The sequence below is a fragment of the Castanea sativa genome, chromosome 1 (genome assembly GCF_040712315.1).
Source record: "Castanea sativa cultivar Marrone di Chiusa Pesio chromosome 1, ASM4071231v1".
Classification (NCBI taxonomy): Eukaryota; Viridiplantae; Streptophyta; class Magnoliopsida; order Fagales; family Fagaceae; genus Castanea; species Castanea sativa.
In genome coordinates, this window is record NC_134013.1 from 66,761,040 (window position 1) to 66,779,391 (window position 18,352).

Here is an 18,352-nt window from a genome sequence, read left to right on the forward strand (position 1 = left end):
GTAATAACAAATGTTGGCAGTTACCATGTACAAGTACAACAACTTTGGATTTTTTTTTTTTTTTTTGCAAAAACCAACAATTTCGGATTTGAGTAAAAAAGAGATTTACAGATAAGCCTTATATTTTTTTTTTTGGAAAAAAAATGTTAGTCAATTATATATATATATATATATATATATAGCGGTAACCTCAAAACGGTACACCAGTATTAACTGGTACCGAAATATATCGTTTCTCTAACTAAACTGGTACAACGTCCGGTACGAAATTGATTCCATTGATTGTAATTTTAGAATAATTCAAAAATGTTTGGAGGGTAAAACTAGTTGAGTAATATGACAATATTTTTCATAATAGTTAAGTTGATAAATTTATATTAACTTCTTCTGCCAATAATTATAAAATTTATTCTGACCATATATTTATTGGTGAGAATTAGGAATGGAGAGTAGAAGGTTATGGAATCATGTTAAGAAAAAAGAATTAGTCTAGTAGCACAACCTTTTTCATGACTTGTTGAGATGTCATGTTTCCATAACTTGCTAAAATGACACATTATAAGTGGTAGAAAACAAAAGTGACGTTAGTAATGAGTCCATGTAAAAGTGACTGTTCACCGCCTAGAATTTCAAAAAAGCAAATTTTAATAAATAAATATATAAAAACAAGAAAAAAAAAATTAATAATGGAGTTTGGATTGAGATCTAGTGTGTATAGTGTACAATGTCTTCCAAGAGTTGAAATTAAAATTTCGGAAGTTAGCTTTTAATCACATTCATTTAATAATTTTGTCTAAATAAAAAGATGAAAAAGTTATTAAAAAAATGTGAGGGGCATGAAAGGAGTTGCATTTGTGCAATACCTTGAACAAGATCTTAATTCAAAAGATACCAAAGACAAGTCTTAGCCTCTCTATCTGAGAATATCAGATTACCCCCTCCACAGATGATGTCAAAGCTTTGGCAGCTTGCCAAAACTATCCTCTTTGCTCATGATTGTGGTTTTTCTTCTATTATTCTCGAGGGGGATTCGGAAGTTGTTATCAAAGCTCTACAAAGCAATGAGGACTCCTTTGCTTCTTTTGGTCACCTACTCTCTTCTTTAAAGAATACTATAGCTGCCTATAATTTTATTTCTTTTTCTCGTACTCGTAGAGCAGGTAATTCTATAGCTCACTTTCTAACTAAATATGCAAGATATGTTAGTGGTATTTTTATGTGAATGGAGGGTGTTCCACCACATCTTTTTAATGTTCTTCTTGTCGATTATGGATAATTTTTCAATGAAAGTTTGAAGTATTTCTTTTCAAAAAAAAATCCCAATCCAAAAGATACCGTTTGTTATATATCTATATATATATATATATATATATATATATATATATATATATATATATATATATATATATATATATATAGAGAGAGAGAGAGAGAGAGAGAGATCATTGTAAAATTGATAGATAACTAATATCAAGATGATAAGGGGGAAGAAACAATTTTTCTTCTTCTTCTTGTGTATTGTGTAAAAATTATAGAAAAAAACGAAAAATAAATATGACTTTACTTTGTTTGTTTCGGAGAAATATTGAATTATATATATATATAAATTAAAAAAGATATTGTATATAAATTAATTAGTATGTCATTATTACATAACTAAAAATCATATGAGTAACAAAACAATAAATAAAAGCACTAAAAGAATTACCTTGTAGGAAATGACTACTCCTTCAGAGAGAAAAAGAACGAGATTTAAAAAAAAAAAAAGATTAAACAGAAGAAGATAGACATTTATTTATGTTTGGTTTTAGTAACAGACTTGATGTTTAGAAGGAATAAGGAGAGATGGAAATGCCTAATTTTAAGAGATATGGTAACTATCTAAAATTTAGGAGTGTTTAAATTAGTATTTGTACATATCTAACTTTATTATTTAAACTTTTTAAACATATAAATTTGAGGGTATTTTGGTACACAATATGATAAAACCCAAACGAGAAATCTTGTTATTAGTAGTACTAGACTCATCACACGTGCAACAATACTCTTTTTTATTTGGGGTTTAGTGAAATGATATTTAAAAGTAAGTTAGAGATAGTGTTCTAACTTTTAGGATCTTGATGAAAGTTTGAAAGCCTAAAATTTAGGAACTTTTTAAAAAATAATAAATTACTCATTTAACCATTTTGTGTTTTTAAATTTAAAATTATTCAACTATAATATAAGGGTATTTTAGAGAGTTTAAGAATTTGCGTGAGGAAATTTTAGTACGTAAAATGATGAAACTCAAATAGAGAATCCTTTTTTTTTTTTGTAAAGAATCTTGTTATTAATAGTATAGATAAATTAGACTCATCATACGCGCTTCGTATGTGCAATAGGACTTTTTTTTTTGGGTTTTGTGAAATAATGTTTAATAGTGAAATGAGGAACTTTTTTATTTTTTATTTTGGGTTTAGTGAAATAATGTTTAAAAGTAAGATAAAGATAATGTCTTAATTTTTAGGATATTTTTGTATGTAGGAGTTGATAAAGGTTTGAAAGTCTAAAACTTATGAACTTTTTGAAACAATAGTAAATTACTTTTTAAACCAGTTTGTGTTTTTTAATTTAAAATTATTTAACTAAAAATAGAGTTATTTTTTAGAGTTTAATATTTTGTACAAGGATATTTTAGTAGGTAAAAAGATGAAACCCAAACAGATAATCTTATTATTAATAGTATAGTTAAATAATCTTCTACTTTATGTAAGAGAAAAAAAAATATAATTAGCTAACATGATTTCGTATAAAAGTGAATGTATCTCATTTAAATTATTTTTATATTTATTCTATTTTCTCCCCCCAATCTATATATATTTATAGAAAGACGGGAAACTTCATTAATTTGAAAAAAGACAATACATCAAGATGAAGAACTTGTTTTATGAAATAAAGACTCCCTTCCATCTAAACTGAAAAACCAACAATGTCAACTGCATGTTTAGCTAAAAGGTGTGCAAGTTTGTCGATTTTATATAAGAAGAAATCTTAAATTTGTCTTCTTTTCATAGCAGGTGGGTTTTCTCCTCTTATTTCTCTACATATTTAAGGAAACATGTTTTGTGTGCTTGAGGAAAGAAGGCTCATTCTTCCTTCTTTCTTTTATTTATTCATTTTTTTGCTAGTTGATACAAACACACACATATTTCATTGATCTAAGCCAAGAACCTAAACGACCGTTTCCTAGTCCAAACGGCAACAATGTTACCAAAGATAAATCTAGTTTCTCTTCTCTTCTCTCTTGTATGCTGTCTAAACCCGACCGTTAGCTTATTTACATGCAACAGTTATGATTGTTTTATTAAAACACTGTAAGTTTCATGCATTTATACATGAAGTTGTAGGATGTTTCTATAAACCCCATTTATTATGGAATTATTATTGAAAATATTTGCAACAAAGTTATAAATACGTTGCGGTAGGGACGGAACCATGATTAATTTTATCTATGGGGTCAAAATATAAACCAAAAAATGTTGGCCATTCAAAAATCAGAGCTATATAATATTCAAAAATAAACTAAATACCATGAAAAAAAAACTACCATATATTTAGCGTTAAAAAAAATTAAAAAAAAAATTATTTTCTAATAAATTTCAATTCAATTATATTTGATCTATCAAATATATGATCTACCAATATATATATATATATATGTGTGTGTGTGTGTGTGTGTATATTATCAAGATATTGCTAAATTTAGCTACATGGTTGAATTTAATTAGGGGAACTTATGGTCTAATACCTAATTATGAATTGTATCACATGTGGGTCCTAAATTGTATACACACAATCTCTCTCATTCTCACAGAGAATGTACCTTATGCAGGAGATATTTGCAATTATGCATCATTCCTCTTACAACATGTGTTTCAAACAACTATAGCTTTATAATGGCCCAATTACACTATTCTTCACTCACTCAGCTTATAAGACTTCTAAACTAGGAGAATATATCTTATATACTTGGCGGATATAACCTATGTGAAACTGATATATTGTGGGACTCACATGTTAATCTCACATAGGTTCTATACGAGGGGTGTATTGGCGCGCATATATTCGCCTAAACTAGAGACCATCATTTATAAATATGAACTTTTATCACTCACATTTATATTCCTGCGAGTTTCATTATTTCCTCTTGACCAGTATATATATATATATATATATATATATATATATATTGAGAAGATGACCAATATCAATTTGCTTGTTGTCATTTATTTTATTTTATTTTTTTGGTATTACAATAAGCAATTAGCAAACCGCTGCTATTTATTTATTCATTTTTTTGCTAGTTGATACAAACACACACATATTTCATTGATCCAAGCCGAGAACCTAACCGACCGTTTCCTAGTCCAAACGGCAACAATGTTACCAAAGATAAATCTAGTTTCTCTTCTCTTCTCTCTTGTATGTTGTCTAAACCCGACCGTTAGCTTATTTACATGCAACATTTATGATTGTTTTATTAAAACACTTTAAGTTTCATGCATTTATACATGAAGCTGTAGGATGTTTCTATAAATTGGGATATTAAATGTTGTATAAAACATCCTCAGGCCTCGTCTGTATGCACCTCTCTCACCTCTAAAGGAGAGGGAGAGAGTGTGTATTCAGTGAAACAAAATTCATATTATATTTGGGTCTATTTGATTTTGGCTCTTTATTTATATATATATTTTTAACTTACATTGGGATTGACACTAAAGCTACAACAACATGCCTATGAAGAGTAGAGGAATGGGAATAAGAGTGTATGCTAAGTCTATTTACTTGGTCCTTTTGGTGTGCTTAGGCTGCTTCTGTGCTGGATTGGTTTTCATTAACAGGTATGTATGTTTTCTCAATTGGATTTCTGTTACTTTTTCTTAGTTTTCAGTTTTTAGTCTCTAAAGTGGTTGGTTTAATTGAATTATGCTTTTTTGCCTGGTGGGTATCAATAAACTCATAGAATTAGGTGAGACTTTGTGAAATAAATATGAAGAGGTTGTTAATAGTTAAGCCTTTCCTAAAAGTTTAAGCTTTTGGGACTAGTGGAAATTTACCATGGTATATCTTGTGTTCGAAACTTGTCTCCACTCTATTTTCCATTTTAAAAGTTAGAAGTCTTACGTATTAAGCCCTGCTTATCAAGGGGAGTCAGGACACATGTGAGGGTGTGTTTGATGATTAAATGGTTAAATTCATAGTCTTATTACAATTTTGGCATTTGGACTAGTGGTAATTTATCAGATAGTTTGTGTTTAGCTGATTATTAATGGCTGTTCTTGTGAATTGAATGATTGTTGCATTTCATCGAGGAGGGTTTGAATTGAACTAATGTTATCTGCATAGTTCAAAAGGGTATGTGTGCTTTTTGATGTGGTTTTTGAATTTGCGTTTTTTGGACTCACATTAGGGACAATTCTCTCCCTTAGTCCCTTTGCACTTGTTTTGTTTGTATCTATCATTCATTGTCATTTTATTAACAAAGTGCTATGTGATTTTCACCTGTCGTTTTTGCTCCTTCAACGTTTCATGTAACTACTTCAAAAGAGGTTTAGATTTATGCAATAGGTAAAGATGTTCTTTTTCTTGTTCTGGCGTCTTTTGTCAAACTCCATCAAAATATTATATACTTTTATAAATTGTGACTTAACCCTTTCTTCTACAATGAGCCTACTATTTTATATGGTTTTAATTACTGTGACTTGTGAAACTCAACCCAACTAGTCCAGATATTTGGAGGGGGTGAACTGGAGGTACTTGACATTTTACGTCTATATGATGAACACTTAATATTCAAAATTACATTGTCCCCCTTAATTCTCACTGAAAGATTATCTAATACTGCTTCTCAAGCTTATTATTTTACATTTTCATATCATTACTATTGGCCACTTTGATTTTATGCTGTAAAACCAGGTTTCCTTATCAATCAGTAACAGGCTTATTATTTAAGTTACATGTAAAGGCAGCTGCCTGTTAGCATATGCATGTCATATTAATCAAAAAAATTATGTATCAGGATGTGGACGGTGCCTGAAGCTAATGATATTGCAATAACTTCTAAACTCGAAGATGCCCGAATAAACTTAAAATCTGAGAATTATCCAAAACTTGTAAGTAAATGTACCAAACTACTAATAATGAGCCATATCATTCTCCACTTCTTTGGCTATTGATATTTATTATTGTTTCACATGAGAAGGTAGTTTTCTTCAAATATACAGCTCTGACTCAGAAATTGTCAATATCCTAAAAGAAAGTATAGGCTTGTAGTCAAGTCCTCCCATTTCGTGGTTTTTCTTTTATTAAAGATTATTCTTAACAGAACCGCAGTGCTTGAAATTGTTGCTTCTCGAAATCATTCTAGTTGCTTCTTGCAATCATTATTCCTTCCAATTTTAGAGTTAAATGTGCTTTGCTATCTTTAGCTTTAATTTTGCTTCTTGATGTAAATCACTTGCTTTTTTACATGTTTGTAATGAAATTTTCTCTAACTTTCTTGGTTTTAGCAGAAGGTTGTACGGCATAAAGGAAATAACAGTGCGGGGTAAGTTTCAAGGACCCAGCTTGATATTTATACTCTATTCTGATGCCTGTTTAGACTGGATTTCACTTATATCCCTCACGAGTGACCTAAATGCAAACCTTTCCATTGTATATGACATGCAGGGTCTTGGATAAGACAATAACAAATGTGGATACAGAATTAACATCTTCAGCACATGAATCTATAATGCATGACTCTCCGATGTCGCGAAACATGAAGAATGTTGAAACAAATGCGAAAAGAAAATACTTTATGGTTGTAGGAATCAATACAGCTTTTAGTAGCCGCAAGCGAAGGGAGTCTGTTCGTGCTACTTGGATGCCACAAGGTGCATTAACTTGACTCCATATTTCTCTTTAACCTTCTCTCCCTCTCTCTCTTTTTCTCTCTCTCAATTTAAGAATCTTTTATGAATTATTTCAGTTATTTGTCATATCTCATCTGTGATGGTTCTCATGGATTAAGCATTATTAGGTGAGAAGAGAATGAAATTGGAGGAAGAGAAGGGTATAGTGATTCGCTTTGTTATAGGTCGCAGGTGATCTTCGTATGTCTTCACAGCTACTGTCAATTATTGCCACACTCACTGCTTGTATATATTCTTTTAGCACATGTTCTATATATTCTGTTTCATTAATAAGAAATGGAGTTTGTGGCCTTAGCAAATAAATTGTCTGCATGAACTTATGATCTTTTCAATAGCACAATTTTCTTTTAAGGTGGTGCTTTGCATAAATTAGCACAAATTATTAGGCTGCTTATTAATTGGCCTTTTGTCATTAGTTCGACATCTGGTGGTATACTTGACAAAGAAATTGACGCAGAAGAGATGTTGCATGGAGACTTCTTGCGCCTAGTGAGCTTTTCGTCTTACTCCTTTTAAGCTGTCATCTCAATCTACATGTGAAACTCCCGGTTACCTTTAAAAATTTAGTTAGTGTGAAAATAGACTGAAAAGAAATATTTCACATTGTGAAAGCAGGACCATGTTGAGGCCTACCTGGAATTATCAGGCAAGACTAAGACTTATTTTTCAACTGCTGTTGCATTGTGGGATGCAGAATTTTACATTAAAGTTGATGATGATATTCATGTAAATTTAGGTAATGGTAGTTCCATTTTTTCCCTTCATTTCTTCCTTCATCTTGCATTTACTTTTGCAATATATCTTAAATTTATTTTAGTATTTGAGTTTCAGGATCTAGTTCCCCCCCCCCCCCCCCTCTTTTTTATGAATATTCTGATTCTACTAAAGTGATACAGCTATGGTTCTTGGGTGTGTGCTCTATATGTGACTAATTCTGGCATTAGTAATAGAAGAAGTATGACATGCCTGATTTGTCACGTAACAGAACTGTTTTCTTAAATTACTTACTCCTTTCAAATTTGTTACACCATGTTAGAAACATTTCAAATTACTACCATATTGGAAACTTGATTGTGATTGTTTTAAGTTTTTGAGTGAATTAGTTCAAAAGTTTCTCTTAGAGGCTTCTATGGAACCATAGGATTGGCTCTATCTTGGGGTATACACGTGAGAATAGGAATATATTTTAGGTAACATGACTCTTGTTATTACATTTGATCCTTTGTCTCATTTGAGTTCATTTACCTTTAAACTTACTGCAGCTATGCTAGGAACAACTCTAGCTAGACACCGTATGAAACCTCGGGTTTACATTGGCTGCATGAAGTCTGGTCTTGTCCATGCTCGAAAGTAAGCCAATTTATCCTTTTTTCCCCCTGAATTAGCAGAATATATAGATATTTGTAAAAATCTGGTTTTCTTTGCATCCTTTCTTTGGAACAGGGGAATGAAATACCATGAACCAGAGTATTGGAAATTTGGTGAGATGGGAAACAAGTATTTTCTACATGCTACAGGACAATTATATGCCATCTCAAAAGACTTGGCTATGTATATATCGACAAACCAGTAAGTTTGCAGTGTCTTTATTACCTTTTGGGTTAAAAGAAAGCTCAAATTTGTTGTCATTGAATGGGCTACAGATGGATTAAGATATCACAGTTTTAATGGAACCAAGAGGTTCTGGTTCCATTGCCATGCCCACTTCCAAGTTTGAGGAGTTTTTGTTCCTCTTTCATCTTCATTTGTTACATGTCTATTGCTATATATCAGAAAATTTTAAGCTGGGCTGTAGAATGGCCTTAAATCATTGGATGGTAATTTTGTTTGAAATGATCTCAGGCCTATACTGCACAAATATGCCAATGAGGATGTTTCATTGGGAACTTGGTTAATTGGTTTAGATGTGGAGCATGTGGACGACAGGAGTCTCTGTTGTGGTACCCCACCTGGTAATTTAAACTTTTATTTTGTTGGTTTAATTACTTTTGGTGTTTCTTTTTATGGTTTTACCACCACGTTTTTGTTTTATGAATATCATGTCTTGAATTAAAAGCAACTTAGTCAGTGTTAAGCCACAAATGAAAGTTTTGATGTCTAAAATATGTTATATAGTATGTGAAGTTACAATTCATCTTTTAGGGACAGGAATATATCAGTGTTTGTGCCTTTAAACCTGGATCAACAAGGTATTGAAGCTCTAAGACCAATAGCTGGTTATTGTTTAGAAATAAATACATAAAACACTTGATGGGGAATACACTTTGTTGCATGTAGTATAAAAATATTTAAACAAACTATTTAAAATTTCTGTATATGTCATCTAGTCCCAGTAAAACCTTAATGTAAGACCTTTATTTTGTTAAGAATTAAGATGTTTAAAATAACAAACAAAACTGGATCTTCCCTTAGGTAATATTACCCTATTTATACAATATATTCATTTATTTAGTTGCATCACCACAGACCCCTTTAAGTAATGAATTGATCCTGAATTGACCCCCTCAGGGTTAAAAATAAACTATTCATTCCTCCTCTTACAGTTTTATAGTTTCATTAAACAAGCTAAATTTATTAAATCTAATCAGTCTCTAAGTTTGTCTGCCCATAACAAGAAGTGAGAGAGATATGGTACACGGCTTTCTTCACAAATACCTTGCTTTAAGTTAGTCTCTGTTATCACCATTGCTCCCAATTTACTAAGATGACAACGTGTAGTGTTCATATGGGTCATTGTTTCTTCCCTGCCTCCCTGTCTTAATTTAAAACATGAATATATTGTAGCCAGTATTTGTATTCCAATTGAAGGAAAAGAACAATTATGTGAAGGTTGGCATTTTGTCCCAACTGTTGGTCCAGAATCCAAATGCTAGTTGAATTGATTTTGGTCCACTATATATTGTGGACCTCTCTGGTCCCTTCCATTACAAATGATTTTTAATTCAAATGATTTAGATTACCTGATTAGCATATGCTCCATGGTCTTTCAAGGGGTTAAAACCATTAGCTACATAGACCAAGAACTTGGTCTGTTATAGTACAACCTCCATCAGCTGTATGGTGCTGAGAGATTTTTATTTTCCAGAAGAATGAAGATAGATTTAAAAAAAAAAATGATGTGCCGCTTGCATGGATTTTCCTATAGGCTCATGCATTTTTTCCTGATGATGTAATTGTTCCTGCAGATTGTGAGTGGAAGATACGGGCAGGCAACATCTGTGCTGTTTCATTTGATCGGAAATGTAATGGGATTTGCAAGTCTGTTGAGAGAATCATGGATGTTCACCAGCGCTGTGGCGAGGATAAGAACGCTATATGGAGTGCAAGCTTCTGAGAGACTGGCAGCTGTTCCTCCAAACTCAGGAAGGACATACAGGTACCTGAAAGGCAAGCATATGAATGGTCCTTTTGAGCCAATAACTACATATCATGTACGTATAGAGAATGTATATAATTCCGGCACATAGAATTATTATAGTTAAGGAGAAAAGGGAGGCCTTGCTACTTGGGGCTTCTGCATTTTTGCGAAGGAGATCAACCTCTCTAAAGCCAAATAATGAATAGACAGTCACAACCCATTCTTTATATGGTGAGAAGGCTTTATTGTAAGTTCTCTGACATAGCCATTGAGCTCAATAACATGTAATACTCTTTGTGAACAACTTTTACTGCCTTTTGCTTCATGAATAATACAGTGTATGTCATTCTTTCATGATTTCTCTCGCTCACCTTAAACAAAAATTGAGTAGTTATGTGATCTTTTGTTTTAGCTTTATCTGCTGGATGTCACAATACAGGTTTAGTTGAGATGAGATATATTCATGATTTGTAGAGTTCATAATAATTTCTTTTGACTGTGCATCCTGTAATTATAGGTTGTGTATAGCTAATTAGTAGATGTTGATAAACTATTCTCAAAATTAACTTTCTTTGTAAGTAATGCGTATTTTTGGAGCATTGATTTGGTTTTTTTTTTTTAAGTGGTATTTGCAGGTTGATTATAGCAAGCAAATCCGGCATAAATTCCTTATTTGAAGAAGCAATCCCACTGTCTTCAACTCTTCATGCACTCATTTGTCCATAAAATTATGAGTGCTTAACATAAGATAGAATGACTTCTTCAACAAAATATGACAAAAAAAGAAAAAGAAAAGCAAGGAATCCTCCTCATCCTCAAGTTCATCTACCTAGCTTTCATTTAAATTACAATGTACATCTGCAAGACATCAACAGCTATAGGAAACCATAAATTTGATCAGCAAATTCATGGAACCAAGTTTGATCAGCTTGCCTTGGTAGTAAAATCTATCAACATAAAACACCCGGTACTATTTTTCTGGTTTAACCAAAATTTGGAGGGTTTATGAAATGGAAGATGTTTAATTCTAATTTTTCTGCCAATAGGTTCAATAAACAACCCTTTAATGGACTATAATTCATGACTAATAACAAATAAATAGTAACAATCAAACGGAACATTACCTAAATAAATAAATAAATGCAATTAAGAAGTGGAAAACGGAGTCTTGGCTGTTTAATAAACCTAGTAACCTATAGCCAGAGGCCTCTCTCTGATAGCGTTGACTATTATCATCCCATTTTGACCGTCCTCTAATTTTTCTACACATCCCGAATACCCTTAAAAAGAGTTTTTCTCTTCTCTAAACCAATACTTGGGGGCCCTTAAATCGAAAGGAATGAATCCAATCATTGTATAGAAAAATCATCAATTTGTGTCAATTTTTGATCCCAATAATAGGATTAATCAAAATTATCTAAGTTGACTAACTTTGCTCAAGTTGGATGGAAGGTTAACCGAGGTCAAAATGTGCCCATTTCGTTTGACTTGGCATCAAATCCGTGAATTTAGCTATTTCACATCTAAATCTCACTCTTGATCAATTTTTACCAACCTTGATAGAGGCTTGACTAGGGTTCAAACGCACTCATTCACCTTAATTAAGGCTGCATTTGGGAACAACTAAAAAGCTAGCTTTTAGCTTATTCAACTGATTTCATATTGCCCAGGCAACATAGTTGATTATTTGTGGTCACATGTGCTACTGTCTCAAGAGCAAACTATTATTTGTTAGTGTTTGCATGCTCACTTACATTATTTTACACAGTAAGTTGGTTTTCTTTGTTGAACATAAGTACTATTTGCAGGTCTTATAGATCTCATGTGACCTTCTTTTTACTTTTTCTATTCTTTTGATTTTTTATTATTATATTATTATTTTCAAAGTTGTTTTCAAATAGACTTTAAACATCAACACATAAATTTTATTAAATAAAAAGTGAGGTTTAATTTGATAGCAACCGTTAACTATGAGTGTTTTTTTTGTGTGGCAAGAACTGTTAACTATGAGTTTAAAATGTATTTACCCAAAAAAAAAAAAATTGCCAATATGTTTTAACATTGAAAATCACTTAACTCTAGGGTAATATCTATAATTCCAAGTAAGTTGAAGGGTACAGAAGAAGATTCCACTTACTTCTATTCGGCCCCACCACAACTATCCGTTTCACACAGTTCATCGCGTAAATCGGTAATTCCGCATCTCTTTTCCCGCCAAAAAAAAGACCTCCCTCTTCCGCTATATATATATATACCACTCCATTTCATTTTTCTCTGTACCATTTTCACTCCAATACCCTCTCTATTGTTAGCCATCGTTCGCTCCTCGCTCTCTCAGGTCTCTCTCTCTCTCTCTCTCTCTCTCACACACACACACACAAACACATAGTGATGCGAAATTAATTATATCAGACTGTTTCTGAATTTGAATAATCAGCAATCTTAGTTCAAATTTTCCTTACAATATCAATGAATCTGAGCTAATTTTGATTGATCTCGGATTGGCTTACTATTGCTGCGTTTTTTTTGCTTTGGATCTTAGATTTTGAGAATTCATGAATTCTTTTCGGATAGAGTTTCAAATTCGCATGGAGAAGGAGGTTTCTGAAACAATATTGTTCAAGTTTGACCAAATTATTTAGAATTTTGAGTGTTTTTACTTTTTAGGAAATTTTTCACCCAAACAAAAAAAAAACTCGGTGAATTTTGAAAAACTTTGTTACTAATTTGATCAAATTGTGAAGATATTTTGAGTGTTAGGAGAAGATTTCTGTTTCTGACTGTGATTGTAAAATTTTCTGATCAAAACTTGAACGCCATGTCATTTTTGTTTCACAATATGGAATGTGACATGTCGTATTATACACGTTGAAAACTGCCTGCCGTTTTTTCCAATTGAATTGTCGCATTTCTTTTTATATATTGATTGATAATTTATATGTGGATATTCATGTAGGATCATGGATTCATACACACTGAAGTCCGTGTTAGATTTGCCTGCACATTTTCGTTCAGTTTTTAAATTCAGGTAAACATTGAGTTTTCTAAAGTTTGATATGTAAAATTTGAAGTTAGGCTATTCTTTCAGCTTTTATGTTATCAACTTCTTTGATCCTTGTGTTAAACCACCAAGCCAAATTTCCCTTTTTTTTCATTTGTAAATGTTGTGTAATCGTGTATATTCAGCATTGTGGACATAATGATCTCCCTGTGAGTGTGTGTGATCTGAAACTGAAAATGGTAGTTTTCATAGTCCTCATAATTGTTGAAACTAAAATGAAATAGAAAATATTGTTGATAAAATTTTAGTGAGAGCGGAAGCAAGGAAAGTGAAAAGGAAGACGTGAATTAGGTGGTTCGGCATATGTCCACGGGATACACTACAAAAAACGCGGGCTGTAGCCGCGTTTTTTTGCCGCGTTTTAAAAAAAACATGGCTATACTTGACCTATAGCCGCGTTTCTTAAAAACGCAGCTATAGACCAAACCTATAGCGGCGTTTCTAGGAAACGCGGCAATATACCTAACCTCTAGCCGCGTTTTTTATAAAACGTAGCTTTAGACATAACCTATAGCCCCGTTTTAAAAAATGCAGCTCTAGGTAAGGTCTATAGCCGTGTTTGTATGTGTGTAGCTGCGTTTTTTTAAGGGCCTATAGCCGCGTTTCTGAAAACGCGGCCATAGGTCCAGCCAAATTTTACTTTTAAGCTTGATAGCATGTACAACCCAATAAATTTTTTTTATAAAGTGGGGGCTATTAGAAATGCGGCTATAGGTAACAGGGCAAATCCAGAGGACCTATAGCCGCGTTTTTTAAAACGCGGCTATAGGTAACACAAAAAACAAAAAAGGAACACGCTGAGATATGTAGAAGAATAAAATTTTATATTTCTAACAAAGTAGGACCTATAGCCGCGTTTTTAAAAACGCGGCTATAGGTCTACTTTAAAAAAAATAAAAATAATGACCTGACCCCCACCTACCCCATTTATTCCCTACCACTCAATTCAAAATATCTCATCTTTTCTCTCTATGCCCATGTTCTTCTTATCTTTTCTTTTCTTTTTCTCTCAACACATCCATTCTTTTCTTTTTCTCTCAACACAATGGATTCTTTTCATTTTTCCGGCAAAGATGATCGGAAATCTTCATTGGAGAAGCTAAGGTTCACTCATCTCTACTATTTAAGGTAAAATATTTCTAATCTTCTTATGGGTACTATACTTTTGCTAGAGCTTATTTTTATCTAAACTTTATGAGCATTGGGAGTAATATTTATGTGTTTATATGTATGAGTTTTACATTGGTGGAATTATTTGATTTTGAATTTTTTGGATATGTGCTTGAATTTGTGCTATAGTGCTTATGTTTAAATGGGTTTGTGTTCTTGAGCTTGTTCTTTTCTATTTTTGGGCTTATGCTTTTGTGTTTCTTGAATGGATTTAGTGTTAGCTTTGGGTTGATTTTGCTGAATGAGAGGAGATTCATGGGTTTGTGTTGTTATATTTTGGAGCATATTATGTTTGTATTATGAGGATATTGTGTTTGATTTTGAATTTTTTGGGTGTGTTTGTATTGTGGGTATGTTGTGTTTGATTTTGAATTTTTTGGATTTGTGTTTGGTTTTGGATTTTCTGGGTTTGTGATTAATTTTAAATTTTTTTTGTTTGAAGTTTGAATTTTTTGAGGAAAAAAAAAAACCCAGAAATTTTTTTTTTGTTTTTAATAAAACCTATAGCCGCGGTTACAAACGCAGCTTAAAGTGGGTCTGTAGCCGCGTTTTTAAAAAACGCGGCTTTAGGCTTGACCTTTAGCCGCAGTTATAAAAACGCGGCTATAGACCCGTAGGGGCTGTTGCTGTGCCGCTTAGGCCTCGGTTGTAACCGCGGCTCTAGAAAACACGGCTATAGCCTATAGCCGCGTTTTTGGGGTCTATAGCCGCGTTTTTGAAACGCGGCCATAGACCCCTTTTTTTGTAGTGATAGATCCCTTGACGGCTACATCTTTGATATTAGCACTGTGTCGATTACAATGAACTCTAGCAGGGTACATATAGGGACAATATCATTGAGCCTATTGGGCCATTACACATAGATACATAATAAACCACGTAAACCCAATACCACAATTATTATCTTTAACTATAATGTTATTATCTTCCTGCTTCCTGTACTTAACATGTTGGGGTATGTTGTAGTTATGTTAGTTTTGTTTCTTACACATGAAGGTACTTCAATTCACTGCAAAGTGAATGCTTTCTTGTTTGCTTTCATTCCGATGCAAACATGGTTATTTCAACACCAACAGGAAGTGGTAAAACGGTGCTCTTTGAGCTTTGCATTTTGAGGCTTCTCTCAAAGTTCATCTCTGAAGATGGGAGGTTCATCCATATAAAGGGAACCCTCAAAACAGTAAGTCTCCTATACCAAGAAACCATAGTAGACGTTTTTGTTAGTACTTTAGAATATGCAAAAAAGTGCATTTCATCGATTTGGACTTCTAATACGATCATAGATACCTTTACTAAAATTCTTTTTATTTTTGCTTTGACAATATGTTTCCAGTTCCTGTTCCTGGTATGTTTCACTATGATACGGACACCGATACCCAACTTATAATTTGATGACTGCAATTAAAAAGACAAATTCTGCTCTTTGATATAGTGCATTATATTAAGCTTGATGTTTATGTTGAATTTCATCTGCCTTGTTTTCATGTTCTATGAAGATCTATATAGCCCCATCTAAGGCCTTAGTACAAGAGAAGCTCCGTGATTGGAATGAGAAGTTTGGATCATGGGGAATAAATTGCCTGGAGTTGACTGGTGATAATGAATTTTACAACATAAAGAATATTCAAGATGCAAGACATGTTAGTGGTATTTTTATGTGGATGGAGGGTGTTCCACCACATCTTTTTAATGTTCTTCTCGTCGATTATGGATAATTTTTTCAATGAAAGTTTGAAGTATTTCTTTTCAAAAAAAAAATCCCAATCCAAAAGATACCGTTTGTTTTATATATATATATATATATATATATATATATATATATATAGAGAGAGAGAGAGAGAGAGAGAGAGAGAGAGAGAGAGAGATCATTGTAAAATTGATAGTTAACTAATATCAAGATGATAAGGGGGAAGAAACAATTTTTCTTCTTCTTCTTGTGTATTGTGTAAAAATTATAGAAAAAAATGAAAAATAAATATGGCTTTACTTTGTTTGTTTCGGAGAAATATTGAATTTTATATATATATATATATATATATATATATATAAAAATTAAAAAAGATATTGTATATAAATTAATTAGTATGTCATTATTACATAACTAAAAATCATATGAGTAACAAAACAATAAATAAAAGCACTAAAAGAATTACATTGTAGAAAATGACTACTCCTTCAGAGAGAAAAAAGAACGAGATTAAAAAAAAAAAAAAGATTAAACAGAGGAAGATAGACATTTATTTATGTTTGGTTTTAGTAACAGACTTGATGTTTAGAAGGAATAAGGAGAGATGGAAATGCCTAATTTTAAGAGATATGGTAACTATCTAAAATTTAGGAGTGTTTAAATTAGTATTTGTACATATCTAACTTTATTATTTAAACTCTTTAAACATATAAATTTGAGGTTATTTTGGTACACAATATGATAATACCCAAACGAGGAATCTTGTTATTAGTAGTACTAGACTCATCACACACGCTTTACACATGCAACAATACTCTTTTTTATTTGGGGTTTAGTGAAATGATATTTAAAAGTATGTTAGAGATAGTGTTCTAACTTTTAGGATCTTGATGAAAGTTTGAAAGCCTAAAATTTAGGAACTTTTTAAAAAATAATAAATTACTCATTTAACCATTTTGTGTTTTTAAATTTAAAATTATTCAACTATAATATAAGGGTATTTTAGAGAGTTTAAGAATTTGCGCGAGGAAATTTTAGTACGTAAAATGATGAAACTCAAATAGAGAATCCTTTTTTTTTTGTAAAGAATCTTGTTATTAATAGTATAGATAAATTAGACTCATCATACGCGCTTTGTATGTGCAATAGGACTTTTTTTTTTGGGTTTTGTGAAATAATGTTTAAAAGTGAAATGAGGAACTTTTTTATTTTTTATTTTGGGTTTAGTGAAATAATGTTTAAAAGTAAGATAAATATAATGTCTTAATTTTTAGGATATTTTTGTATGTAGGAGTTGATAAAGGTTTGAAAGTCTAAAACTTATGAACTTTTTGAAAACAATAGTAAATTACTTTTTAAACCAGTTTGTGTTTTTTAATTTAAAATTATTTAACTAAAAATAGAGTTATTTTTTAGAGTTTAAGATTTTGTACAAGGATATTTTAGTAGGTAAAAAGATGAAACCCAAACAGATAATCTTATTATTAATAGTATAGTTAAATAATCTTCTACTTTATGTAAGAGAAAAAAAAAATAATTAGCTAAATTAGCTCACATGATTTTGTATAAAAGTGAATGTATCTCATTTAAATTATTTTTATATTTATTCTATTTTCTCCCCCCAATCTATATATATTTATAGAAAGACGGGAAACTTCATTAATTCGAAAAAAGACAATACATCAAGATGAAGAACTTGTTTTATGAACTAAAGACTCTCTTCCATCCAAACTGAAAAACCAACAATGTCAACTGCATGTTTAGCTAAAAGGTGTGCAAGTTTGTCGATTTTATATAAGAAGAAATCTTAAATTTGTCTTCTTTTCATAGCAGGCGGGTTTTCTCCTCTTATTTCTCTACATATTTAAGGAAACATGTTTTGTGTGCTTGTGGAAAGAAGGCTCATTCTTCCTTCTTTCTTTTCCTTATGTTTTCTTCTATAATTTATACCAAACAGGTGAGATAACACCTCTCCATTTTCTCTTCATTTTTCCGTCTTGTCCTCTTTCACTGTAACCAAACAGACCCTTTCTCTTGTCAAAAATAAAATAAAATCAAACAAACCCTTTCTATTAAACTCTTTGGGAGTATAGTAAAATGAATGGAAAATATATGATGAAAGT

At 31.8% G+C, this 18,352-nt stretch overlaps 2 protein-coding genes across 2 annotated transcripts; both read left to right on the forward strand.

Moving 5' to 3' along the window:
- The first annotated feature begins 949 nt into the window (after window positions 1-949).
- LOC142632565 (putative beta-1,3-galactosyltransferase 2) lies at window positions 950-10,536 on the forward strand. The gene is made up of 12 exons (XM_075806946.1): window positions 950-1,160; window positions 4,847-4,880; window positions 6,059-6,152; window positions 6,552-6,586; window positions 6,709-6,914; window positions 7,061-7,124; window positions 7,370-7,442; window positions 7,569-7,689; window positions 8,216-8,303; window positions 8,397-8,522; window positions 8,796-8,905; window positions 10,139-10,536. Exons 1-12 carry the CDS (start codon window positions 950-952, stop codon window positions 10,285-10,287), a joined length of 1,311 nt encoding a protein of 436 aa, XP_075663061.1. The 3' UTR covers window positions 10,288-10,536.
- A 2,735-nt stretch (window positions 10,537-13,271) lies between these two features.
- LOC142632572 (ATP-dependent DNA helicase homolog MER3-like) lies at window positions 13,272-16,257 on the forward strand. The gene is made up of 3 exons (XM_075806952.1): window positions 13,272-13,339; window positions 15,539-15,722; window positions 16,039-16,257. The coding sequence occupies exons 1-3, from the start codon at window positions 13,272-13,274 to the stop codon at window positions 16,255-16,257; spliced, it is 471 nt and encodes a 156-aa protein (XP_075663067.1).
- The last annotated feature ends 2,095 nt before the right edge of the window (window positions 16,258-18,352 follow it).

What these genes read in the sequence shown, in the direction of transcription:
- LOC142632565 (XM_075806946.1), top strand. Translation starts at nt 950, where the DNA reads ATGTCAAAGCTTTGGCAGCTTGCCAAAACTATCCTCTTTGCTCATGAT. An exon ending in AAAGGAAATAACAGTGCGGG is followed by an intron (nt 6,587 to 6,708) that starts GTAAGTTTCAAG and finishes TATGACATGCAG; the next exon opens with GGTCTTGGATAAGACAATAA. An exon ending in TGCTACTTGGATGCCACAAG is followed by an intron (nt 6,915 to 7,060) that starts GTGCATTAACTT and finishes AAGCATTATTAG; the next exon opens with GTGAGAAGAGAATGAAATTG.
- LOC142632572 (XM_075806952.1), top strand. Translation starts at nt 13,272, where the DNA reads ATGGATTCATACACACTGAAGTCCGTGTTAGATTTGCCTGCACATTTT. An exon ending in CGTTCAGTTTTTAAATTCAG is followed by an intron (nt 13,340 to 15,538) that starts GTAAACATTGAG and finishes TTACACATGAAG; the next exon opens with GTACTTCAATTCACTGCAAA. An exon ending in TAAAGGGAACCCTCAAAACA is followed by an intron (nt 15,723 to 16,038) that starts GTAAGTCTCCTA and finishes TGTTCTATGAAG; the next exon opens with ATCTATATAGCCCCATCTAA.